This window comes from Ursus arctos, unplaced genomic scaffold, assembly GCF_023065955.2.
Source record: "Ursus arctos isolate Adak ecotype North America unplaced genomic scaffold, UrsArc2.0 scaffold_19, whole genome shotgun sequence".
NCBI lineage: Eukaryota > Metazoa > Chordata > Mammalia > Carnivora > Ursidae > Ursus > Ursus arctos.
Window position 1 is genome coordinate 47,410,188 of NW_026622863.1, and position 25,270 is coordinate 47,435,457.

The 25,270-nt window shown below is 54.2% G+C and overlaps 1 protein-coding gene, 1 long non-coding RNA gene and 1 pseudogene across 6 annotated transcripts; 2 read left to right on the top strand and 1 right to left on the bottom strand.

The window, feature by feature from the left end:
- Positions 1-2,408: 2,408 nt before the first annotated feature.
- LOC113243211 (uncharacterized) lies at positions 2,409-6,557 on the bottom strand. Its single transcript, XR_006408064.3, has 4 exons — positions 6,279-6,557; positions 4,721-4,777; positions 3,303-3,446; positions 2,409-2,892 (listed from the first exon to the last, which is right to left on the bottom strand). It is a non-coding gene; the product is annotated as an uncharacterized LOC113243211 (long non-coding RNA).
- Positions 6,558-7,054: 497 nt separating this feature from the next.
- On the top strand, positions 7,055-23,343 carry PVR (PVR cell adhesion molecule). 5 transcript variants are annotated; one of them, XM_044378188.2, is made up of 8 exons: positions 7,055-7,317; positions 10,080-10,439; positions 13,999-14,301; positions 15,264-15,381; positions 18,697-18,845; positions 19,700-19,828; positions 21,270-21,301; positions 21,819-23,343. In XM_044378188.2, exons 1-8 carry the CDS (start codon positions 7,257-7,259, stop codon positions 21,954-21,956), a joined length of 1,290 nt encoding a protein of 429 aa, XP_044234123.2. In that variant the 5' UTR covers positions 7,055-7,256; the 3' UTR covers positions 21,957-23,343. The 5 variants fall into 5 exon arrangements, with proteins under 5 accessions (XP_044234123.2, XP_026337887.2, XP_044234124.2 ...); XM_026482102.3 differs by having other exon boundaries at positions 7,060-7,317; positions 19,697-19,828; XM_044378189.3 differs by having other exon boundaries at positions 7,081-7,317; positions 19,697-19,737.
- LOC113243461 (haloacid dehalogenase-like hydrolase domain-containing protein 2) lies at positions 11,951-12,757 on the top strand (annotated as a pseudogene).
- Positions 23,344-25,270: the final 1,927 nt, after the last annotated feature.

Below are 25,270 nucleotides of genomic sequence, written 5' to 3' on the forward strand. Positions count from 1 at the left end.
GGCCGGGTCATGACACAGCAGCCACCGTCCAAACCAGCCAGCGTCCAGCCGTCCTCTGGCCAAGCCTGTAGCAAGTCTGGCTCCCTTGCCCTTTGGAACAGCTGAGAATTTTTGGGAAGTCCCTCCCCATGCCTAAAAATAAACTGGGCAGGGGCACCAGGGTGGCTCAGTCGATAAGCGTCTGCCTTCAGCTCGGGGAGTGATCCCAGCGTTCTGGAATTGAGCCCTACATCAGGCTCCTCCGCTAGGAGCCTGCTTCTTCCTCTCCCACTCCCCCTGCTTGTGTTCCCTCTCTCGCTGGCTGTTTTTCTCTCTGTCAAATAAATAAAATAAAAATCTTAAAAAATAATAATAAACTGGGCAAATTTCCTCAAAGAGACCTCCTCACGACCCCTGTTATAAATTCAGTGCACCACAGGAACGGTGTCCTAGCCGTGTTCTGCTTGATAGCATTTAACCACATCGTGTCATTAAATATTTATTGGTATGAATATTTAATATTTAACTCATCCATTGGTCAGCCGCACCATAGCAAGATCTCCATCACACGGTATGTGCTCAATGAAACTTGCTACAGCATGCCACCATGGAAATTGGAAAACAGTACAAATCAGAGGTTTTGTGGGGGTTTTTGGTTGGGTTTGTTTTTTTTTTTTTTTGGAGAGCCAATTTAACAACACCCCACTGAAAAATGGGTGCCCAGAGGCTCCGTGAAGCCATCCAACTAGCCCTGTCTTAAATACCTCTGGATTCTTTGTACATGAAAGAAGAAATACCCCTCTTTCTTACTTACACCATTAGTTCCATGGTTCCTTGCAGCCAGTCTGATACCAAAGGATACATCTAACACTAAGATTAAAGCCACAAAGTCAAGGATTTAAATGACACTTGGCAAAACAAAGCTTCCATGACTAGGAGGGAGCCTGTGACCACGTGTAGGTGTGGAGGAATTGGGCCACAGTGAAAATGTGAGCCGAGAACAGCAAAATCATATCCCAACATTCCCCCCCTCCAGGGGGGTGGAAAGTGCTGTCAAAAGGAGGAGATGCAGGATAAGGAAATTGAGAATCCCGCCCCCATTCTTTTTTTTATTATTATTATTAATTTATTTATTTGACAGAGAAAGAGACAGCCAGCGAGAGAGGGAACACAAGCAGGGGGAGTGGGAGAGGAAGAGGCAGGCTTCCAGTGGAGGAGCCTGATGCGGGGCTCGATCCCAGAACGCTGGAATCACGCCCTGAGCCGAAGGCAGACGCTTAACGACTGAGCCACCCAGGCGCCCCTCCTGCCCCCATTCTAATTCTGTGACAGTGTAGACATTACACACTTTGTATCCGGGTGGAAGACAAAAACAAAGAAACCCTGGAACTTTCCTCCCAGGCAGGCATATCGGCTGTTGTGTGCTTGAGGACCACAAGCAGAATCAAAGAAGGAAGAAGTGGGAGAAGGGAGATAGAATTTCTAGCTGTAACCTCCGACCACAATTCCTCTCCATTTTCACATCCATTTTGCAAAGGTGGATTCCTCCTCAACTACCTTTTTTTTTTTTTAAGATTTTATTTATTTATTTGACAGAGAGAGAGAGCACAAGCAAGGGGAGCAGAGGGAGAGGGGGAAGCAGACTCCCCGCTGAGCAGGGAGCTCGATGTGGGACTCGATCCCAGGACCCTGGGATCATGACCTGAGCCTAAGGCAGACGCTTAACTCACTGAGCCACCCAGGCGCCCTCAACTACCCTTTTTGATAGACTGGCAGTAGCTACTCTAAGTGGTGTACTGAGAGTTCTGGAAACCCACCCACGTGCCCCAGGAAGGAATGCTGGTATCAAGTATCAAGTCTGGGATAGAGTGGTGACAGCAGTCCCATATTTGTCTCCCATGTTTATCAGCAATGAGTCAGACTCTTTCAACCCTGAAAGGGACAAAAAGAACTTATTTCCGGTTCAAGACCTGCCCAAAGTATAAACCATGATCCACAATTATAGGAACACAGCAAGATTCCTAGGCTACTTTAACAACATCTGGTTCATTCATTCACCCAATGAATATTTATCGAGGATCTTCTGGGTGGCTAGATGCTGGACATGGCCCCCCCAAAAAAACAGACATTGCCTCTTCCTTCGCAGAGTTCACAGACTCCATCTCCAAAATCCAAAACTCCAGCCCATTCCTTGCCAAAGTCCTCAGCCCTCCCCGTTTCCCCCCCATCTCTTCCCTCTTGGAACACACCCAAACTCTCTTCCGCAAGCTCTCAAGCTTACACTCTCTCCCTCCTTCTCTCTCTCTCTCTCTCACGCACACACATACACACAACTTCATAAGTAAGTTTCCTCTAAATTCCAGCATCGACAGGAAACATAATTCTTTTTTTTTTTTTAAAGATTTTATTTATTTATTTGAGATAGAGACAGGCAGCGAGAGAGGGAACACAGGCAGGGGGAGTGGGAGAGGGAGAAGCAGGCTCATAGCAGAAGAGCCTGATGTGGGGCTCGATCCCAGATCGCCGGGATCACGCCCTGAGCCGGAGGCAGACGCTCAACCGCTGTGCCACCCAGGCGCCCCAGGAAACATAATTCTATGTGCTAAGGTGGGAAAGAGGACTAACAGACAAGTAACAGTCAGATCAAATAATTGCTAAAGCCATTCATTCATTCATTCATTCATTCATTCATTCAACATGCCTTCCTCCGGTCCCTGGTCCATATAGAGCCCTGTGCTGGGCAGTACTGGGGACCCAGGGCTCTCCCAGGGCTCACCGTCCAGTGAGGGCAACAGAACCATCCCCAGCAGTGACAACCCAGAGCAGTCTAGGCTGGGACGTAGCAGCCCAGAGGGGGATCCAGATCCAGCCCCGGGGGTCCAAGAGGGCTTCTTGGGGAAGGGGTCAGCTGTGCTGGAAAACACATTAAGATGATTAACAAGAGCAACTGTGTCCCTAGAAGGTATTATTTATGCTAAAGGGTTTTAATGAATCATTACTGTTTATTAGCCCAAATCCTGGAAAGTGGATGCTATTATTAGCTCCATTTTAGAAATGAGGAAGTTGGGGGCGCCTGGGTGGCTCAGTCAGTTAAGTGTCCAACTCTTGATTCCAGCTCAGGTCATAATCTCAGGGTCGTGGGATCAAGCCCTGTGTCTGGGGCTCTGAGCTCAGTGGGGAGTCTGCTTGAGATTCTCTCCCTCTGCCCCTCCCTGCCCTGCCCTTGCTCTCCTCTCTCAAATAAATAAATACATCTTTTTTAAAAAAATGAAATGAGGGAATTGAATTCTCACTACTCTGGGCCATGCCTCCGTGGAACTTACAGCTTAGGACGCTTAGGAACACCAGAGGAGGGATTGCCCAGCTTGGGGAACCAGGAAGGCTTCTGGGAGGAGGCGCGGGCTCAGTCGTGAACTGAAGTGTGAGTAGCCATTGCCGGGTGGAGGTCAGAGGAAATGTATCCCAGCCTGAAGGTGAGCAAACACGGTTTATTTAGAGGGCTTTGGCTGACTGACTTACAAAGTAGAAGAGGAAGTGACATGCTGTCATCAAGGGCCAGGTCATGTAGGAGCTACAATCCGGACCTTGTCCTTCATACAACAGAGAGCTGCCTGTCAGAGGGTATGGCTCTGATTAGTCACCAGTGGTAGAAGTAGGCTGGGGAGGGCAGGTTTCATTTCCTTCCTTGGGCTGTGAGAGGCCTGCGGGATTTGGAAGGGAAGAAAGAGGGAACAACCGTGGGGAGGCACCTCTACGCCCCACCGCCCCAGTGGACGTGGGGGTGGGAGCTGGTGGGAGATGACGGACAGGAAATGCCCACTCTGGTAGCCAGCAGGTTCTTGGGGAAGGACAGGCAGGTGGTGCTGGTTTTCGGGTTTTCTTTCCATCTCTTCTCCTGCCTAGCCTCAGAGTGTAGAAGAAGAAAATTCTGCCCCGGGACACCAAGAATAATTTCTGCCATTTGTGGAGCACCTGAACAAATTTACTTGTTTAACCGCATAACTTACTTTCAAACACCTTATTTAGCCACCACATGGTTTTTTGATCCCTTACTTTATAGATGAGGAAAAAAGGAGGCAAGATAAATAATCCGAGTTGTTTAGGATCACCAGCTACTAATTGGTGAAGCCAGAATTTGAAGCAAAAGAGTCACACTCCGGACCCCCCCCTCCCTTTCCCACCGTTCCCCTCTTCCCTCTCCCCTCTCTCCCCTGCCCACTCTTTCTGTCTCCCTCCCCCTCCCCCGCCCCCCAGCCTCCTGGTTCCTACATCAGACCCTTGGGACAAAGCTTCCCATCTGAAATTTTAGAAGCTCCACTTTACTGCCACGGGGATACCCCGTAGTAAGCGCTGCAAAGCTACCCTCTACCTTGCTGGCAAGAGCGCTGGGGAACAATTTGGCAATATCCTTCCAAACCACAAATGCGCATGCCCTTGGGCCCAGCCAATCAGCTTGTAGGAACACGTGGAACGGATTGCGTCCCACACCCGGGAAATGGCAGTGGCGTGGACGTGGTTACTTGGGGCGCCACCCTCTGAGCGGGCAAAGCATTGGAAATACCCGAAAGGCCCATGCGCCGAGGACAGGGTTCAAAACTGCTGGTGTGTTCGCGCCCAGGAACACTTTGACTAAAGGAGAGTGGTGTCAAGGAGATCCCAGCCCACCCCCAGGGCTCAGAGGTGGGGAGGGGTCCCGGGAGGGGCTGTATAGAGAATGGGAGAACATCTTGCCTTGACCCACCTATTCCAACTGGCAAAAATCTCCCGCCATCACATCCTCACTGAGGTTCATCCAGACCTGAAACAAGACATTTACTTTAATTCAGCGATTTTGATAGCACAGTGCTTTTGGCCTTCCCAAGTATTTATTGACCCAACTTTTTGGGGGGGAGATGGGGGGGCAGGAATACCAGCCACCGAAGGCCCTCCCCCTCCCACTGACCCTCCCCTCATCCTAGCCCCGTCCCTGAGACGCTCCCTTTTCTTGACCCCATCTCTGGCTCCATCCTTCACTTTCACCCCATCCCTGACCCTCAGCTCTGCCTTGACCCCACTTTTGAGCTCCAGTGACTTAGGGCCCATATCGTTCCCTTCACGTGACATTGTTTAGGACCAGGGTTCTGATGGCTTGACTTCAAACAGAGGCTCCGTTCCAGTCAAAGAGGAGTCAGATGTCCAGTGGGGAAGAGGTAGAGTAGGGGATGAGGGGGGCCCCAAATCTGAAGCTCAGGCATCAGCAGAGGAGGGGGCAGCCTCTGGCCACCCAGAGCTCTGAGCCGAGCTCCCATGTGCGGGAGCTGGGGAGCCCTGGAGGAGGGGGAACCCCGGAGGGTGACAGCATGGTCCAGGGGAGGAACGTAGCAGCAGCCACAGGTTCCGGATTCAGAGATAACTCAGCACCCCAGAACGAGAGTGCCAGAAAATTCAGAGATTTCCCAGAGCCTAGCATCTATGTTTCCATTCAGAAATTCACCTCCGTCCAAGCCGAGAGACACAAGGCATCAGAGCCACCCTCTCATGGCCATGCGCCATGAGTGGGCACTTGCTCTGAGTCAAAGACGTCAGCAGGAGACAAAAACCTCCAAACTGGCCAAAGCCTAAAAGGGGAATTCTCCAGAAAGATAGAGGGATGTTACAGAACAGGGGTCAGAGCTGCTAGAGGGGGATTGGTGGGGACCATAGCCAGGATGGGCACAGCTGGGGAGCAGGCAGGCTCCCAAGCTCTGTGTCTGAGTACAGGACCCTCTAGATCTCTCTGTCACCTCTCAATTCTCTCTCATCTCGCTCTCTCTATGCTTGTGTCTGCCTCTCCTTTCTCTTAGTCTCTCATCTTGTGTCTCTTTCTTCGTATCTGTTTCTCTTTCTCTCTCCCTACCTCCTAGTCATTGTCTCTGAGTGTCTCCGTTTCTCTCATCTTTCTCTCCCTCCCTCGCTCTCTCCCTCGTCTTTCTCTCTGTTGTACGTGGCTCTAGGACCATCATCACCACCAGACAGGATGGTGTTCTCTGCATTCATCTGTCAACATCTGTTTCCCTCCAGTAGAAAGTGGGCTTCACAAAGGTAGAGATTTTTGTCTGTGTGATTTTCTGCTGCCTTCCCTGTGCCAGGAATAGGGCCTGATTCAGTAAATTTCTATTGAATGGAGAATGGGTGAATCATCATTCTCACCAACATTATTATTCAGTGATAGCTGTAAAAACATTGATAACTAGTTGTTATTGTTACAACTACTGTCGATTGAGTTCAAACTGTAATGCCAGGAATTGGGCTAAGCAGTTACTTGTTTAAGCCTTACATACCTTCCTGTGAGGGTTGTCATGTCCATTTTTCAGATGAGGAAAGTGGGGGGAAGCAACTTGCCCAGTATGAGCCCAGGCCTTGTCTGCCTCCAAACTCCAGAGGGTTTAGGCCTGGTGGTTAAGAACCCAGGATCTGGGGACGCCTGAGTGGCTCAGTCAGTTAGGCACCTGACTTCAGCTCAGATTATGATCCCAGAGTCCCAGGATCAAGTCCCACATCGGGCTCCTCCCTTAGCGGAAAGCCTGCTTCTCCCTTTGCTTGTGCTCTGGTGCGCTGTCTCTCTCTGGCAAACAAATAAATTTATTAAGTTAAAAAAAAAAAAAAAGAACTCAGGATCTGCCTGATTGTAGGTTGGAAGGTCAGCTGTGGCACTTAGCAGCCTTGACCTTTAAAAAGTGAAGTAAGTCACAAACACCAAATTATTTCACTTAGGTGGAATTTAAGAAGCAGAACACCGGTGGGGGAACGGGACAGGCTTTTAAATACAGAGAAGGAACTGGGGGCTGCCAGAGGGGAGGTGGGTGGGGGGAATGGGGAAAACAGGTGAGGGGGATTAAGAGTACACTTGTCCCGGTGAGCACCGAGAAATGTATCCAAGTGTCGAATCACTATACTGTACACCTGAAATTAATACACTATGTGTTTATTACACCTCGATCAAAAAGAAGAAAGCACCCGCTAGATCTCCAGGCTGCCGCTCCCACCGCTATGCTGTTTCCAGGGTGTCTCCGGCGGCGCCGCGCAGGCGCGGAAGCAGCCCCCCGCCCCCCCCCCCGCCCCGCCCCGCCCTCTCCCCCGGCTCCATTTAGAGGTGAAGATCGGGAACTTCCACGCGCCTGTTCGCTGCTGCGGCTGGGGTGCCGCGGATTATAGACTGTAGCTCCCAGTCCGCGGCGACAGGGCGAGGGAGAAGGAGCCCAGCAAACCAGGAAGGAGGCTCGTCCGGAACGGCGACCCAGCTGCCGGAGGAACCCAGTATGGTGTGGCCGCTGCTGCTGCTGCCACTGCTGTCGCTGCTCTGGGTGCTCACGGAAGCTGGTGAGTGACACCCCCCCACCGCCGCCGTCACGGCGCGGCGGCCGCCGCTCCTTCTCTCCCTCGGCATTGGCAGGATGGTCGGCCTGCTCCGGGGCTGGAGGAACCGGGTGGGGGAGGGGCCCTCAGCCTCCCAGAAATCTGCCAGAGTTCCTTAGAGCACAGCCGTCAGCCTCGGGAAGTCACAGCCCACAGCCGAGAATGAATGACTCTTGCCCAGACACCTCACCTCCCGCTACTGCTCACCGTGGCCAGACCCCCCAACAGGCTGGGCCCGCTGACTTCATCAGAGAGGGTGGGGGCACATAACCCGTTCCCCTTTCTGACCCCAAATGGACGGCTCTAAGGGGATGGCCATTCATTCATGCATGCATGCATGCGTTCATTCCCCACACGTTTACTGAACGCCTACTATGTGTCAGACAGTGTTCCAGGCCCTGGGGACACAGCTCTGAAGTCAGATGGCCCTGGTTTCAAACCAGCTTTTGGTATTTAATACCTGTGTGAGCTCAGGAGAGTTTCCTAAGCTCTCTGCCTACCTAAACTATGTTGGGGATGGCGGAGGGAGGTGGGGTGGGGATTCTACCTACCTTGTAAGACTGTGTCTTGGGAGGCTGCTGAGCAAAGTCGAATGCACTCGGTAAGAACAATAATGATAATAATTCATATGAACAATATTAATACTGAATGCAGACTTGGGGAAGCCACAGTCCCTCATCTCAGCATTTCCCAAAAGGTGATTCCCAGAACACCGGGCACTTCTCCAGAAAAGAGGGGCCCAAGGCTTGAGGAGTTCACAGAGAGCCACCAACCCAAACCTCTTAAGGAGATTCCCAATATGGGTCCCACTGTCACCTCCATTTACAGATGAGGAAACTGAGGCATGGAGAAGGGAAGCAACTTGCCCAAGGCACCAGCAAGAAGTAGCAGGTCCAATGAGTGAGCCAAAATAGTGGCCAGAGCCCCCTCTACCAGGACAGGAGAGCCTGGTGCCCGGGAGCCAGGGCGCAGGGTAGACCTAGGCAAGTGGCTTGACCCTCAGAGGTGCACCTGACCTCTCTGTCCAGTGGGGATGAAAACACGAGCGCACATCTCATGGGGCCGTGGAGAGGGTTGCAGGAGGCCACTTGTAAGGAAGCAGCTCAGTGTCTTACACAGAGTGGGTACCTGAGTGTGGTCATTACACTTCACCCAATGTCATCTTCATGGCAGCCTTGCCAGGGAGGAGACCTGCCATCTGGTGGATGAGAAGCACCAGAGATGGAGACCGCGTGCCCAGAGCCACGCAGCCCATCAGTGGCCAAGCTGGTATTCAAGCCCATGCTAACATGCTCGCCACTCCCCAGTTGCCTGTGTCCAAACCGTGCCCTCCTCCACACAGCACGCTCCCAGCACCCCTGTCCGCTAGGACAGAGTCATTGACACATGTTAATCCCTCTATGTAGATTTCATCGCCTCATCCATCCAGCAACCCTATTATGCTAGAACCATCCCCAATTTACAGATGACAAAACTGAGACTCAGAGAAGTGAAACCACCTACACACGGACTCACAGCTGCTGAGTAGCAGGACCGGGGTTCAAAGAACTTACCTCTTTCCCACCTTCTCCAGTATCTTTATTATTAATAATAAGAATGGATAGCATTGTGTCTATTAATAGCAGTAAGAGCCAAGACATATTGACCTACTATGTGCTGAGGCCTGAGGATGAAAGATTTTAATATGGAGCCTGGTGGATTAGAGGTCAAGACTCCTAAGTGCAGACTGCAGGGTTCAAATCCCTCTTCTTTATCTTTTTTTAAAAGATTTTATTTATTCATTTGACAGAGAGAGACAGCCAGCGAGAGAGGGAACACAAGCAGGGGGAGTGGGAGAGGAAGACGCAGGCTCCCAGCGGAGGAGCCTGATGTGGGGCTCGATCCCAGGACCCCGGGATCACGCCCTGAGCCAAAGGCAGAGGCTTAACAACTGAGCCACCCAGGCGCCCCCTCAAATCCCTCTTCTGCCATTTACCCTCTCTGTGACCCTCCGCCTTGGTTTCCCCGTCTATAAAGTGGGGCTGATGGTAGTGCTTGCCTTAAGGAGCTGTTTAAGGACTAAATGCTGAGAGATGTGTGAAGCACTCAGAACAGCCTGTGAGTGTTAACTGTTATTAGTCCCACATTACAAACTAGGGAAAAGAATCAGAGAGGTTAAGTAACCTGCCTGAAGGTTCGGATCGGAATGAAGGTTTGGATCGGAAGGGATCCAGAATCCTTGGGTTATAATCGCCTCCCTTCTTGTGCCAGGATCCCCTACAAACCTTCTCCCAATCGGGGTCCATGCATAGTAATAATAATAATAATAATAATAATACCATATTTCATGGATTCTAAGACTTAAGAGTTTAGTCTCTAACCCTCAGTCAGAGGTGCTTAAGTTAATGACAGCGTCACAGTGGCATCGACTGAGCTGATGAAAACGTTCTGGAACTAGACAGTCGCGATAGTTACATACACAACTTAGTGCCATGGAACTGTGCGCTTTAAAGTGATTTAAATGACACATTTAAGTTTTTAACCACAATATTGGCCACAATTTAAAGCAGCGATGATGCCGAGATCGGGGAAATACGGTAATCACAGCCCAGCGAAGCTGCGCGCAGACGCGGCCGGGTAGCCCCGACCCCGACCCCGTCCAGCCTTTCCAGGGAGGTCCTTCCCGGGCGCCCCTCGGCATCCGGACCGCGGACGCCAGGTCTGACCCGCCCCGCGTTTCCCCGCAGGGACCGGGACGGTCGGCGTGCTGGCGCCCGCGCAGGTGCGGGGCCGCCTGGGCGACACGGTGGAGCTGTCCTGCAAACTGCAGCCGCTGGAGCACGAGGTGCGTGTGACGCAGGTGACGTGGACGCGGCGGAACGCGGCGGGGGACGACCTCAACGTGGCCGTCTTCCACCCCACCCAGGGCCCCAGCTTCCCCGAGCCCGGCCGTTTGGAGTTTGTGGCCGCCAGGCCGGGCGAGGAGCTGCGGGACGGGTCGCTGGCCCTGCGGGAGTTGAGCGCCGAAGATGAAGCCAACTACACCTGCCGCTTCGCCATGTTCCCCGAGGGGAGCAGGAGCGCCCGTACCTGGCTCCGCGTGCTCGGTGAGCAGAGGAGGCGGGACAGAAGAGAGCTGCGGGGGGGTGGAGGGCTGAGGGGGGCGGAGGAGACGCAGGGATGGAGCGGGGAGATTCTGTGGGGACAAAAGGAGGAGATGGGGGGTCGGGGGAAGGAGCTGGAGGCTAGGAAGAGTTGGGATCCTGGACAGTAAGGTGAAGATCTTGCAGACTGAGTGCAGAGCATGGGGGTGGCCGGTAGGAAGGGGGGAGACAGCGAGAGCCCTCGCAGGGGCCTGGGAAGGGGGGAGGCCAGGGTTTGCATCCCAGTTGGCTACCACCTGCTTGGCAAATGCTTTCATCTCTGATTCTCCTTTCCTCACCTATAAAATACGGTTAGTAACAATAGTGTTGCCCTCAGAAAGCTGTCCTGAGGGTCTCAGGAGTTGATCCAGCCGACCCTTAGAACAGAGGCCCCTGTGAGCTCCTGATGGCTGTCAATCATTGTTACTCGCCTTGGTAGGAAGGGAGAGTTGAAATACACAGACAGGAAAGAGGGCCATTCTGACACCCAGTACGGGAGGCTCCCCCCCCCCCCCCCGCCTGGGGCCCAGATGCCCCGCAGGTATTGTCATGGACTCATGAGTCATGTTCCGGAGCACCAGGGAGAATATGACAGAACATTTCCTCTTAGCAATTGAGTAAGTCCCTATGGCTCTGTGAAGTAGAGATCCCTATGAGGATTAGTAAGAGCTGATGCATACTTACCGTTCGCAGGCAGGGATCTGATCCAGGCCTTGCGAAACGGACTCCCGTACCGTTAAGTGCTTGGAAAGGTGCCCACAGCACCCAGCCAAAGGCAGCACTTGGCATTTCAGCAAATCTGGGACTTCAGGTCTTCACAGTTCGGGATGCAGGTAGCTCAGAACCCGTGAGCGGCCCTGGGCCCAGTTCCTGGCATCTAGCGGCTGCTTCACTGGTGCCCTGGGCTGGATTCGAGGTCGCCGTGCTGACTTTCCTGTTAGCAGAGCCTTTGCTGAGGACGGAGTGGGGGGAATGAAGGATGGCAGCTCGCTGTGGGTTCAAAGCGGTTTTGGTGGATCTCAGTGGCACACTTGACACTGAAGATGCAGCTGTGCCACGCCCGGGAAGCTCTTAAACGGCTACGTGGTACTTCCGGCGTGGTTAGATGTGTGACCAGCACAACCCAAGAGAGCACGGAAGACCTATTGGAAAGGTGGAAAAAGTTGGAGTTTGATATCTCTGAAGCTGAGATATCATCTTCTCTGACTGCAGCCAGAAGTTTAGTAGAGCAGAGGGGCACCTGGGTGGCTCAGTCCGTCGAGCGTCTGACTCTTGATTTCGGCTCAGGTCATGATCTCGGGGTCGTGAGATCGAACCCCGAGTCAGGCTCCATGCTGGGCATGGAACCTGCTTGGGAGTCTCTCTTTCCCTCTGCCCCCACCCCACCCCTGTGCAAGCCTCACTGATGCCATCTCTCTCTCAAAAAAAAAAAAAAAAAAAATTTATTTATTTTTTTTTTTAGTAGAGCAGAAATAGGGTGGACCCATGCTACTACATGATCAGACCATACCTGATTTCAGAGGAATACGAACAAGTCATCCTAATGCTGTGGTCACAGGATTGGCACCAGAACATTTTCATTATCAAATTCTTGAATCGAATATTCTGGTACTCCCGGGCAGGACGCCTCTGATAGCAATCTACCAAGCCAGGTAGTCCAAGAGGAGAGAGGGTCTAGCCCTGGGGGCTGGACCCTTCCTGACTGCTTTAGAGTGGGCCACAGACACCCGAGGCCACCAAAGCGCGAGAACCAGAGTAAACGTCCTTTTTGGAGGCATCCCGGGGCGCTGGCCGTGAACCCGAGGAGGCCAGCATGATAGGAGATGGTGGTGGGGCTCACAGTGTCAGCGTGCTAGGTATCTTAGTAACAGCTGGGAAATCTCGAGCAGCGGATGAAAAAAAAAATTAATCCACCTCCTTAATTTTGTGAGAGCTTCTCTTGGGCTGTGGGCCACATTCGAGAGCATCCGCTGTGATCCCCTCGGTGAATCAGAAGCAACTGGAAACACAGCTTTTCGTGTCTGGAATGAATCCCTCCCCAACTCCGTGCCAACATAGACCCGGACCAACCCTCCTCACTGCACATTAACTAGAAAGAAAGGTGTTGAATTGCAGCGAGCCCCTAAGCCTTGCTTATGCCTTTTGTTTTATTTTTATAAAAGCTGATGAGACCCATCAGAGAAAGGGAACGCTGAGATTTTGATGCCACGCCTTTTAAAATATTCATCTGTTAGGGCTGGGAGGGAACATCTACACCAGGGAGTCATGTTCTTTGCTGCCTCCTCGCCGGTACATTGGGAGCGGGGAGTGTTCCGATTGCGAATAAAATGCAACGGCGTTTTGCAAATTATAAAATAATGTGTTAAAAATAAATAAAATAAAATAAAATAAAATAATAAAATAAAATAAAATAAAACAAAATAAAATAAAATAATGCGTTGAAAAGCGCATGAGGCTGAGGTCAGCTGTGAAATCCCTCAGAAGGGCCCAGTGAAGTACAAGTCAGGAAAAGCAAAATAAATTGACCTGAAGCCCAAGTGATCAAGGAAATGGGCTTCAACAGCTGGGGAAAATGAGATAATCTAGATTATTCCCAGCACCTGTGATTTGTTTTTTCTCTTCATTAGCCAGAGATGACTAATTTAAATTTAGAAGCTGATTTTAACTTAAAATTTCCATGAATAACCTATTCATGGCAGATGCCTGTTATACTGTATAATCATTGTTTTGGAAATTTTATGTAAAATGAAAACTACCAGTATTTTATCTCCCCCCCCCAAAAAAAACCCCACAACCAGTGAGTCAAATGTAAGAGAAATCTCCAGCCCATAATAACACTACAGTAACAAGTAATAATGAAGAAGGAACCAAGCGGAGCCCCAGGTTTGGGAATCACCAGAATAATGAAGAGGTGGTCACACGATAGGTTTGGAGTCAGACCTCCTGTGAAAGCCCAGCTCTGTGCCATAGAACTGAGTGGCCTCGAGCCTGTCTTCCCTTCTCAACCTCCAGAGCACTGCTCAGCCCTCCTCTCCTCCATGAAGCCCTCCTTCATCACTCCCCCAACACTGGGGCACCCCTTTCTGGGCTCCCCCGTCGCAGCCTTGCCCACTCTGGGTTACCGCTGTCTGGGCAAATCTGTCTTCCCCTTGGACTGTGTATCCCCTGAGCCAGGGCCTGGGGCTGCCTCAGGCATTGCTGGGTCCCCAACATTGCCCATCCTCTAGCCAGACCATGTATTCAATTCCCAGTAATCATAGCATTTACTGAGCACTTATTATGCGCCAAGTACCATCTCAGGCGCTCTACCTGATATTCTCCTCGCTTGTGATCCTATCATTCTCTCCCGTTGACAGACAAAGACACTGAGCACAGACATGCCCAAAGCCGCAGCTCAGGATCAGAGCCGGGACTTGAATCCGGCCCTCCGGCGCGCTCACCTAGCTGCGCCCCTCTGCTGCGGTGCTATTTGTGGAGAGACCGCAGGCGAGGACTGACCAGTCCCTTTTGCTCCCGTCCGCAGCCCAGCCGGAGAACGAGGTCAAGACGGAGGAGGTCCCGCTCAGGCCGCTCAGCCCAGAGCCTGTGCCCGTGGCCTGCTGCGTCTCCAGTGAGGGTCGCCCGCCCGCCAAGATCTCCTGGCCACACCTGGATGAGAAGGCCAACGAGAGCCAGGTGCCGGGACACCTGCCTGGCACGTTCACCGTCACCAGCCTCTTAACCTTAATACCCTCAAGCCAAGCAGATGGCAAGACTGTCACCTGCAGAGTGGAACATGAGAGCTTGGAGGGGCCCGTCCTGCTGCCCCTGACTCTCGATGTGCCTTGTGAGTGCCCCCCGAATGTGTGCAAGGACAAGGGCCGCTACCCGACTGTCTCCACCACCACCCCCACATTGCCTACACGGGCCCCCCGGACCACGACCACTGGCTTTCATTGTCTGTACCCAGCTTCTGAGGCCACAGGCAACGTTGCACCCCGGCTTGTGTCCCCTGGCTCTCCCGGCCTCTGTCTACACCGACACCCCACACTGTCTCTCCCGGCTCCCTTGAACCTGGCCTACACACACGGCCTCTGCCTGCTTCCCTAGGCAGCTGTCTACACGGACCTTGCCCGCATCACTACACTGTTTCCTGTGTTGTCTACACCAACTCCTTTGTCCACTTGCTGCACTGCCTTACCATCGTCTACACTGGCCATATGATTACTCCCTCCTGGCCAGTTGCTACACTGATTCCCTCAGGCACTGTCTACCCTGGACACCCTCAATATTGCCACTGGGTCTGAGGGAGGAGGGGATCAACCCTGGCTCCTCCCCATAAAAAAAAACCACGCTGTCTCATTGGCCCTCCCCTTGGGGACTTTGAAAAGTCTTCCCTGTCGATCACATTTGGGATGGATAAACAGGGGCTGAAGCAGGGTCATCCAGGATTCTTCCCGGCAGGACTTGTCAGAGCCTTGAATATGCTCCCGTGTGCTATGAGCATCTAAGAGGCCTTTTCTCACAGGACACCCATGGCATGCCAGGATCTGGCTACCCGGGAAAATGACTAGAGAGAAACAGGTCCCCAGAAGCCACCTCAGCACCCTGCTACCTCCCACCGTGCCGAGGACTCCTGGCCTTCTGTTCTCTGGGGGAATCCATTGCCCCAGACTCCTCACAGGCCTCTCTGTCTTGGGCTGTTCCTGAAACCCATTGAGTCCTTTTCTCATTATGACATGATCCCATGTATCTTTAGGCCTCTCTGAAGGGTCCCTGTCTCTGAGCCTGTGTGTCTGTTTCCCTCAGACCCCCCCGAGGTCTCCATCTCCGGCTACGATGACAACTGGTACCTCGGCCGCAGTGAGGCCACCCTGAGCTGTGACGTCCGCAGCAAACCGGAGCCCACAGGCTATGACTGGAGCACGTGAGTCCTGGGTGGACCTGGACTCCTGGGTCTGAGGGAGGAGGGGGCTGGGGGTCTGGACTCCTGGGTCTGAGGGAGAAGAGGCTGGGGGCCTGGACTTCTGGGTCTGAGGGAGGAGGGGCCGGGGGCCTGGACTCCCGGGTCTGAGGGAGGAGGGGCCGGGGGCCAGGAATCCCGGGTGTGAGGGAGGAGGGGCCGGGGGCCAGGACTCCCGGGTGTGAGGGAGGAGGGGGCCGGGGGCCTGGACCCCTGGGTGTGAGGGAGGAGGGGGCCGGGGGCCTGGACCCCTGGGTGTGAGGGAGGAGGGGGCCGGGGGCCTGGACCCCTGGGTGTGAGGGAGGAGGGGGCCGGGGGCCTGGACCCCTGGGTGTGAGGGAGGAGGGGGCCGGGGGCCTGGACCCCTGGGTGTGAGGTAGGAGGGGGCTGGGGGCCTGGACTCCCGAATCTGAGGGAGGAGGGGGCCGGGGGCCTGGACCCCTGGGTGTGAGGTAGGAGGGGGCTGGGGGCCTGGACTCCTGGGTGTGAGGGAGGAGGGGGCTGGGGGCCTGGACCCCTGGGTCTGAGGGAGGAGGGGCTGGGGGCCTGGACTCCCGAGTCTGAGGGAGGAGGGGCCGGGGGCCAGGACTCCTGGATCTGAGGGAGGAGGGGCTGGGGGCCTGGACCCCTGGATCTGAGGGAGGAGGGGCTGGGGGCCTGGACCCCTGGATCTGAGGGAGGAGGGGCTGGGGGCCTGGACCCCTGGATCTGAGGGAGGAGGGGGCTAGGGGCCTGGACCCCTGGATCTGAGGGAGGAGGGGCTGGGGGCCTGGACCCCTGGATCTGAGGGAGGAGGGGCTGGGGGCCTGGACCCCTGGATCTGAGGGAGGAGGGGCTGGGGGCCTGGACCCCTGGGTCTGAGGGAGGAGGGGCTGGGGGCCTGGACCCCTGGATCTGAGGGAGGAGGGGGCTGGGGGCCTGGACCCCTGGATCTGAGGGAGGAGGGGGCTGGGGGCCTGCGCTCCTGCGTCAGGGAGGAGGGACTAGGGGACTGATTCCTTGGTCTGAGGGAGGAGGGGGCTGGGGGCCTGCGCTCCTGCGTCAGGGAGGAGGGACTAGGGGCCTGATTCCTTGGTCTGAGGGAGGAGGGGGCCAGGGGCAGGACTCTTGGGTCTGAGGGAGGAGGCAGGTACAAGAAAGTAAAAAGAGAGAAGTCAGCTTTAGGCCCCAGTAAAATTTCTGTCTTGTGTGCACAGTTTATGAGGGGGTTTAGTGCAGGGTCACCATTACACCTGCTCTTTTCAGTTGTCTGCGGTGTGCCAGTGGTCGCCTCACCCTGTGTGACCCCCACACTCCGGGCACGGGCCGCACCGTCACCGTGCCCGAGGTTGAAGATAAGTTGGGCCCCAGTAGGTGCCATCATCTGCATGGGTCCCACGACCACAAGGGTACAAAAGTGACTCTCAAATCGGCATGTGGCTCCAAACCGATCCTCTTAACCTCTGAGCTGGGCCACCCCACCTCCCCGGTCACCTCGTGTAAGCCACTCAGTCACTTCTGGCGGAGCGGGTGCTGTCCCCATTCTCTAGGTGAGGAAGCCGAGGCGCAGAGCACTCAGATTTCCTCAGATTCGTACCAAGGCCAGGGTGAAGAGGGGGGACAGGAAAAGGCAAAGGGATGGATGGTTTTACACAATCCGTATCGGGCTTTTGTTCTTATTACAAAATAATTTATGGCCATTGTAGAAGCTTTAGACAATCCGGTTATGAGCAAAAGGAAGAAAATAAGACGAAGTCAAGTGTCCAGAAATATCCGCCGTTACCGTTTGTTATATGCCCCCCCCCCCCGTGTTTTATTCTCTACGCTTCTCAACAAAAGCCGTGCCACGGGCACCGTCTTGAAACCTGCCCTCTATCTCAGGGTCGCCTTCCCGCCTCACAGCACGTAGATCCCCGTCCCCATCTGCCCCAGCATTTCATCAGGTGATCAGTAGACATACAGAAAAGACGTGAGACTTCCCCAGTGAGCTCTCAAGAACCCACCCCGCGGATTCTCCCGCTCACCTTTTACTGGATTTGCCCTCTCGCGTCCATCAGTCCGTCCCTCTCCCCATCCATCCGTCTTTCACCTGTTAGGCACGTCAGAGTCCCCACAGCCCCCTTTCCAGTGCTGCTGGGATCCCATTCCGTCCGATGCGCATGCTGCCAATTATTTAACCACCCCTGAACGTGGGATACGGGGCTCGCGTCCCGCTTGCACCCACGCACATGTGGATAGCCATAGCCGCGTCTCTACGGTCAGTCAGAGGAATCGCGGCCAAAGGTGTTCCTTCCGGTGGTGTTGGCAGACGCCCCTCCTGTCCGGCGTCAGAGCGCCATGATCCAGGCTCGTGAGCCACAGGGCTGGGTTTCTGTGCCGGCTCTGGCCCGGCCGTGCAGGATGCTTGCGTCTTCTGTGTCCACTAAACCGAAGTGCTTTGACTGCTTGCTGTGTGCCAGATCGCACGGGCCAACATGCCCTGGTAAATAAAGCAGACCCAATCCCCTCCCCTCCTGGGGCTTCCACTCTAGTGGGGGAGGGAAACAAACAAAATAACGATGGGAAGTTAGTAGCGCGTCAGATGGGGATAAAGGCTGTGGAAGAGGTAAAGCGGGGTGGGGTGGGATGGGCTGGGGTGGGGAGGGCGTTGCAGTTGAAATCGGGCAGCCAAGAAAGGTGTCGCTAAGGTGACGTCTGAGCAGAGGCCTGCAGGAAGGGAGGATGAGCTGGGCACGTACCCAGGGGAAGAGCATTCCAGGCAGAGGGAACGGCGTGTGCAAAGACCCTGTGGTGGGAGTGTTCAAAGATCAACAAGGAGGCCACCGTGGACACAGAGCAAAGGGGAGAGTCACAGACAGTGTGGTTGACGGTGTCAGCAGCCAGCGCTTGGGGTCTGTGGCTACGTAAGCACTTTGGGTTGACACTGCGTGAGGCGGGAGCCACGGGCGGACTCTGAAGAGTGAAGGGGTGTGAACAAGTTAGTTCTAACAAAATCTCACCAGCCGCTGCACGTGGGGACAGAGAGGGATGGGGCAGAGGCAGGGAGCCCTGTGAGAAGGTGGCCGCGGCGGCCCGGGAGCAGGGGGATCGGCCTGGGGTGGTGGCCAGGGAGGCCTGTGGAGTGGTTGGAGTCTGGAGAGGTTTTGGAGATGGGGCGGCCGGCACCTGCTGATAGGTGGGATATGGGTATGAGAGGAAGAGTCAGGAAATTCCAGGGGTGCTCTCCACTGAGATCAGAGATGGCATGAGTACATGTGAGGGCTCACACCTGCCGCTTCCTCCCCCTTCTGTCTCTGCCAGGACCAATGGGTCCCTGCCACCCTCTGCTGTGGCCCAGAACTCGCAGCTCCTGATCCAGACCGTGGACAAGTCCATCAACACGACTTTCATCTGCCGTGTCACCAACGCCCTAGGGACTGGCCAGGCAGAACTGACCATCCAGGTCAGAGGTGAGGAGCCCTTTGGGTGGCAAGCACAGAGGGACCGAAGGAGGAGGTCACAGCAGGATTCCCTCTGAGGGGGGAGTTTGGAGGTGGTTCCTGGTTATGGGAGTCCTCAGACACAAGAATGCTTTCTGACTCCCATCCTTCCCCTAATCCCCCTCATGAAAGGACCAGTGGAGTCAGCTTTCCTCTCCATTAATTCGCCATCTGTACCATTGGAACCATTGTGCAGCCTCTTGGAAACACCCCCTCTGCAAACCCAGGCTTGGGTGGCTGTGTGAGGCTTGTCCCCAGGGACTCAGAAAGGCCTTTCCAAGCATATGAGGCAGGAGTCTTTATCGATCGCAAGTGATAGAAGCACAGTTCAAAATAGTCTAAGCAAAAATGGGACTTTATTGAAAATGCACCTTCAGGTACGGCTGGATCCAGATACTCCAACAGTGACACCCAGGAACTTTCCTTTACATCTCGTGTCTCTGCTTTTCTCTGCATCCTCAGGGAGGGGAGATGTCCCTCGGCAGCTACAGCCTCCCGTCTCACCCGTTCAGTAATCCCAGGGGAAAGAATACACCACTTTCAGTAGCTCTAGCCGAAGTCCCAGGGCTGACTGTCACTGGCTTTGCTGGGGTCCCAGCACCCCATGAATTGATCGCAACAGGGAGAACAGAATGCTCTGACTGGCCAGGCCTGGGTCAGAGTCCCATCCTAGGAACCAGAGGGCAGGGTTAAGCCCCCCTGAACCATGACCAGGAGAGGCAGAGTGGTAGCTTCCTTAAAGGATGAGGAGTAATGTTTTGGGGGCAGGTGAAGACCCCAGAAGCCTCTGAACCTAACCGTGCTTGCCGCTTCTCTTCCAGAAGAACCTTCCAACCAGGTGCTACAACCAGGCTGGTCCACTGTGAGCATCATTATCCTGACTGTGGTGGGAGTCGTGGTCGGTGTGGCCCTGCTGGTGTCCCTGATTTATTTCCGGCTGTTCAGACGCCCCCGTGAGTCCCTCCTCTCTGGCATATCAGCGGCGAATGGGGCCACACTTGACCCCCTGCCATGATCTAGAGTCAGCCCCTTGTACGGCAGCCTCCCGCTGAATCCTCAGTACCGTGAGCTTCCCCCATGTTACACAGGAGGCCACTAAGTTCAGAAAATCCTGCTCATTGGAACGTTGATGACTTTTTACAAATGTTTAGGGAGTAGGGGCAGCAGCGGACATCCTAATCCCAGCCCTAAGGGCCTGATGCTCGTGACTGAAGGGCTCCGCACAGGCTGTTCCCCTGCCTGGATCACCCTCCCCACGGCTCCTTCTGGTGAAGTCCTTTGGCTTCATGAGAAGAGCTGCAGAAGAGCTTCGTTTTGCCGAGCACTTTCTGCACGCCGAGCAGTGAGCCCCGCTGTATAGATGAGGAAATGTTTGCTCGCAGAGAGGAGGTCTGCCAATGGGCACACAGCCCCAAAGTCAGGAGGAGAGGGCAGTTCTGTTGACTACAAAGCTTGTTCCCTCAACCCCTAAACAAAACTGCCTCCTCACATCCCAGCTGGAGGCCTCCTCCTCCAGGAAGCCCTCCCCGATCTCCCAGAGTGAGCCAAGCACCTGCTCTGGGCTTCCCCACCCCAACCCTTGCCCACTCTGGGACACACCACTCTGTGGGGACTCGTCTGTCTCTGCAGCGAACTGTGATCCCCAGGAGGGCAGAGCCAGAACTGTGAAGGTCATGCCGACCACCGGGCTGGGCACACAGGAGGCACTTGGCGAAGTGTTTGCCAAGCATGGCATCTCCGGAGCCAGACTGCCTGTGTCTGGGCCTCCATTCTACTGCTTTAGTAATCATGTCGTCAAGGGCAAATGACCTACTCTCTCTGACTCAGTTTCCTCCTCTGTGAAATGGGAGTAGCTGTACCCAGTCATACAGGTGAATCACTTAGCGCAGCATCTGGCCCATCGTAAGCCACGCGCTGTGCGTACGTAAGGCTCTGATTACTGCTGCCGGTACCACTGCTGCGGTTAGTACGAGCTCCGTGAGAGCAGGGATTTGGGGCTGTTTTGCTCACAGCTGTATCTCCAGCGCCCAGAAGACACCTGGAGCAAAGCGGACGTTTCCTATTTGCTGAATAAATCCCTGATGGATGGTTGAGGAAACTGAGGTACAGAGTGTCCATTGCCCAAGGTCGGACAGCTCCTAAAGGACAGAGCTGGGATTTGAAAGCTTCTATCAGGTTCCAGAATCCATGCTGAATGAATATTTATTTATACTGGGTGAGACTTATACCCCAGTCCTGCTTTACAAATAACCACTGTGGGGAGTGCCCCACGCCCCGTGTCAATAGCAGAGCTGGCGCTGAGAATTCAAGGGGCTCTGCCACCCGCATGTGTCCTCTCGCCATGCTTTCCAGCACTGTCATTCATTCCTGAAACTTCTCCTCCTCTTTCCCTAGGTCGGGACCAACACAGCTCCTCTGCTAATGGCGTAAGTGTGGCGGTGGGGCTGAGGAGGGTGTGGGGGCCTGCACGGACCACAGACTCGTTGCCTGGACATTCCCAGGGAGGGGACAGGCATCTCTGGGCATCTGCAGCACTTAACCAAACCCCAGCACGGTGGCAGGAGCCAGGTCCTGAATTTTTTTCTCCAAATGCCTCCAGCCATGGTTCCCAACCTTTCCTGCTGGGCAGACTGTCCTGAAAAGTTTCCTAAAAATGCAAGTTCCCAGGCCCTGTGCCCTGAGCATCTGGTCTGGTGGGTCTGTGCTGGGGATCTGCATTTCCATAGGTGCCCCTTCCCTCCCCACTTATGACCCCACCTTAAGAAATGCTGCCCCGATCACTTCTGGGTCTTTGGGCTAAGAGCAACTGAGGAAGCACCGCCCTGACCTCCAAGGAGAGGAGAGGGGAGGGGACAGGACTGCAGCTCTTCGCGTGCTGGGCTCCAGGGGGCAGATTCTTTTGGGAAGGGCCCTGAGGCTAAAGTTTGAATATCTGCCTTCTAGTATGTCTCCTATACGGTTGTGGACACCAATGTCAGCTCTTCCCAGGATCCACCGAGAGAGCACCAGGTGACAGCGCCAGGACGGTTGGAGAGAGAGACTGGGGCTGGGGAGGACATGGCCCTCGCAGCTGGCTCCTAGCCCCAGGGGATGAAGTCTCCCTCCAAAGAGACTGGCCACCCTTCTCATGCCAGACCTCAAGAATGTCCCCCCTGCCCTGCAACGCAGTGACAGGTGCAAGTTCAGTGCCCCCATGACCCCTCTCAGGAGCAGTCATTCGCTGGAAGGAATCGCAGCACTCAGGGAAGCCGTTGTGCTCACGGTTACGGTTTATTACTATGAACAGCAGAGGTTACGGTCCACGTGGGGCACCATCCGGGAGAGACCGGGCACCAGCTCAGTTGCACAGACAGCACTGATTTCTTCCAGCAATGATATGTGACAACACGCAGAGTCCTGCCAACCAGAGACACTCACCTGAGCTCGGTTTCCAGGGTGTTTATCGGGGGCGCATCATTGCAGACCTGGTCACCAGCCATGGAGCTGACCTTAGTCTCCAGCACCGCCCCAGGTCAGGGCCCCGCCACGAATCACACAGTTAGCATGGACTCTGGGGCAGCCCAGAGCCCCAGACGAAGACTCCTATCAGCCAAGACACTCCAAGGGCTTAGGGGCCACCTCCCAGAGCCAGGGGCAAAGGGCGCAATCTCCCTTTGGGCAAGATTAACCCTTTCCTGCCTTGTGGGGCCACACAGACTATTCCAACTGCCAGAGAACTTTTGTAAGAATTCGACCTCTGACCTGGAGCTTCTAAATCTCTTTATCTGTGGCATCCCTGTGGTTACAAGAAAGAGCCACAGACCCTTGTCCCGAAGAGAACCCAAGGCTGGTGCTCAGCCGCTCAGCGCTGTCCGAGGAGCAAAAACAATGGCAGTCGTGCACTTGAAGGATGTAAGATCCTGGCACCTTCTGCCAAGACTCAGGTCCCGGGACAGCATGTGTAGCCAGCGTGCTGGGCCTGACAGGACCCTGGAGAATGGGAGCCAGTCACCCACCGAGGAAAGCAAAGTGTCCCAAACAAGGAGGAAGAGATCCTGGGGGAGCGAAAGCGACGGCTGTGCAAACCACACGGACAGCCCTCAGACCAGGGAGGATATAGCCCAAGGTCCGGGAGGCAGATTGCTCAGGTGCAACGGATCCGTTTCCTTTATAAGGAACTCCGATCTCGGGAGCAGGCACCAGAATTCCTCTTACAGCGAGAAATATGGGGAAGTACTTGACAGAAACTAAGACCGTGGGCCAGGACACTAAACTCGATCCTGAGGCATGAGCTGCCGTGTAAGAGAACACAAGTTCTTGGGACCTGCGCTGGATGGAGGGGAGAGAGTGAACAGAGAAGAATGCGAGGAGTGAGGGGGTGGCAAGGCCCATAGGGCTCCACGGCGTCAGGGAGGCATTGCTGCTACATAAACCCTTGTCCATCCCCAGCCCCAAATCCTTTATTAAAGTTAATTTATTACACCTTGAATAGCTGTGTGCAAGGGAGGTCTTTTGCAGGAATTGGGGAGGGGCTGACTTTGTGTGGACTTTTGGCATGTGGGACAGAACCAGAGGTATGGGAGCAAGAACCTGAATGACGGGGGGAGGGGGGGCACCGGTGGCTCAGCCAGTTAAGGGTCTGACTTTTTTTTTTTTTTAAGAGTTTATTTATTTATTTGACAGACAGCCAGCAAGAGAGGGAACACAAGCAGGGAGAGTGGGAGAGGGAGAAGCAGGCTTCCCACTGAGCAGGGAGCCAGATGCGGGGCTCGATCCCAGAACGCTGGGATCATGACCTGAGCCGAAGGCAGATGCTTAACGAGTGAGCCACCCAGGCGCCCCAAGGGTCTTGATCTCAGCTCAGGTCTTGATCTCAGGGTTGTGAGTTCAAGCCCCACATTGGGCTCCGCGCTGGGCATGGAGCTCGCTTAGAAAAGGAGAAAGAGGCCCACAGGGACATGAGCCCTCAAGTTTCTCAGACACCCTGGGGAGAGCCCATCTTATTTCTCTCTCTCTTTTATATTTTTAACTAGGTCCTCTATAAAAAGCATCAGGGGTCCACTTTGAGTTACTTTGCACATAGAGAATAAGGTGAGGGTCCGGCTTCACTCTTTTGCTTACAGATATCCAGTTTTGCACAACCTTGTGAATGTGATTAATGCCACAAAACTGTATGCTTAAAAATGCCAAAAATGGCCAATTTTTGTCAACTCTATTTTCCCACAATTTTTAAAAATAACGTAATATACCCAAAACCACCAAATAGCACATCTTGGTTTTTTTTAAGATTTTATTTATTTGGGGCGCCTGGGTAGCTCAGTCATTAAGCGTCTGCCTTCAGCCCAGAGCGTGATCCCGGCGTTCTGGGATGGAGCCCCACATCAGGCTCCTCTGCTGGGGGCCGGCTTCTTCCTCTCCCACTCCCCCTGCTGTGTTCCCTCTCTCACTGGCTGTCTCTCTGTCAAATAAATAAATAAAATCTTAAAAAAAAAAGATTTTATTTATTTGACAGCACAAGCAGGGGGAGCAGCAGGCAGAGGGAGAGGGAGAAGCAGGCTTCCCGCTGAGCAAGGAGCCCGATGTGGGGCTCGGTCCCAGGACCCTGAGATCGTGACCTGAGCGGAAGGCAGTCCAACTGACTGAGCCCCCCAGGCGCCCCCCTGCATAGCACATTTTAGATGGGGGAATTGTATGACCACAAGCTGTGGCTTCAAACACAAAAAATTCCTCTCTTACAGCTCTGGAGGTCAGAAGTCCAGAGTTTCACGGGGCTAAAATCAAGATGTCAGCAGCGGCTGGTCCCTCTAAAGGCTCCAGGGGAGAACCCGTTCCCTGCCTTTCCAGTTTCTAGAGGTTTCCAGCATTCCTTGGCATACAGCCCATCACGTGGCCTTTCCTCCCCTTGCTCCCTCCTTCTTCCTCTGGCCTTCTTACCTCCCTTCCCTTTACAGAACCCTGTGATTACACGGGGCCCACTCGGGTCATCCGGAAGAAGCTCCCCATCTCAAGGTCCTCTGGTTAATCACCCCCGTGAGGTCCTTTCGCCATAGAAGAGAACATATCTTATCTACCACTCCCACCAGCATAACCATGGCATTGCTTGTTGGCTGAGGTTACTAATGCAGAGAACAAATATCTATTCTTTTTTCCATACTAGGTAATATCTCAGACACACCATTCTGCACCTTACTTTCATTACTCGGGTTTCTGGAAATTCCGAGACAGTGTTTTTAGTCTTTTTACAAAAAGCTGTATAGTGGGACTGCTGGGTGGCTCAGCCGGTTAAGCGTCTGCCTTCAGTTCAGATCATGATCTCCGGGTCCTCGGATCGAGTTCCACGACGGGTCCCCTGCTGAGCGAGGAGTCTGCTTCTCCCTGTGCCCCTCCCTCCCTCTACTTGTGCTCTCTCTCTCTCT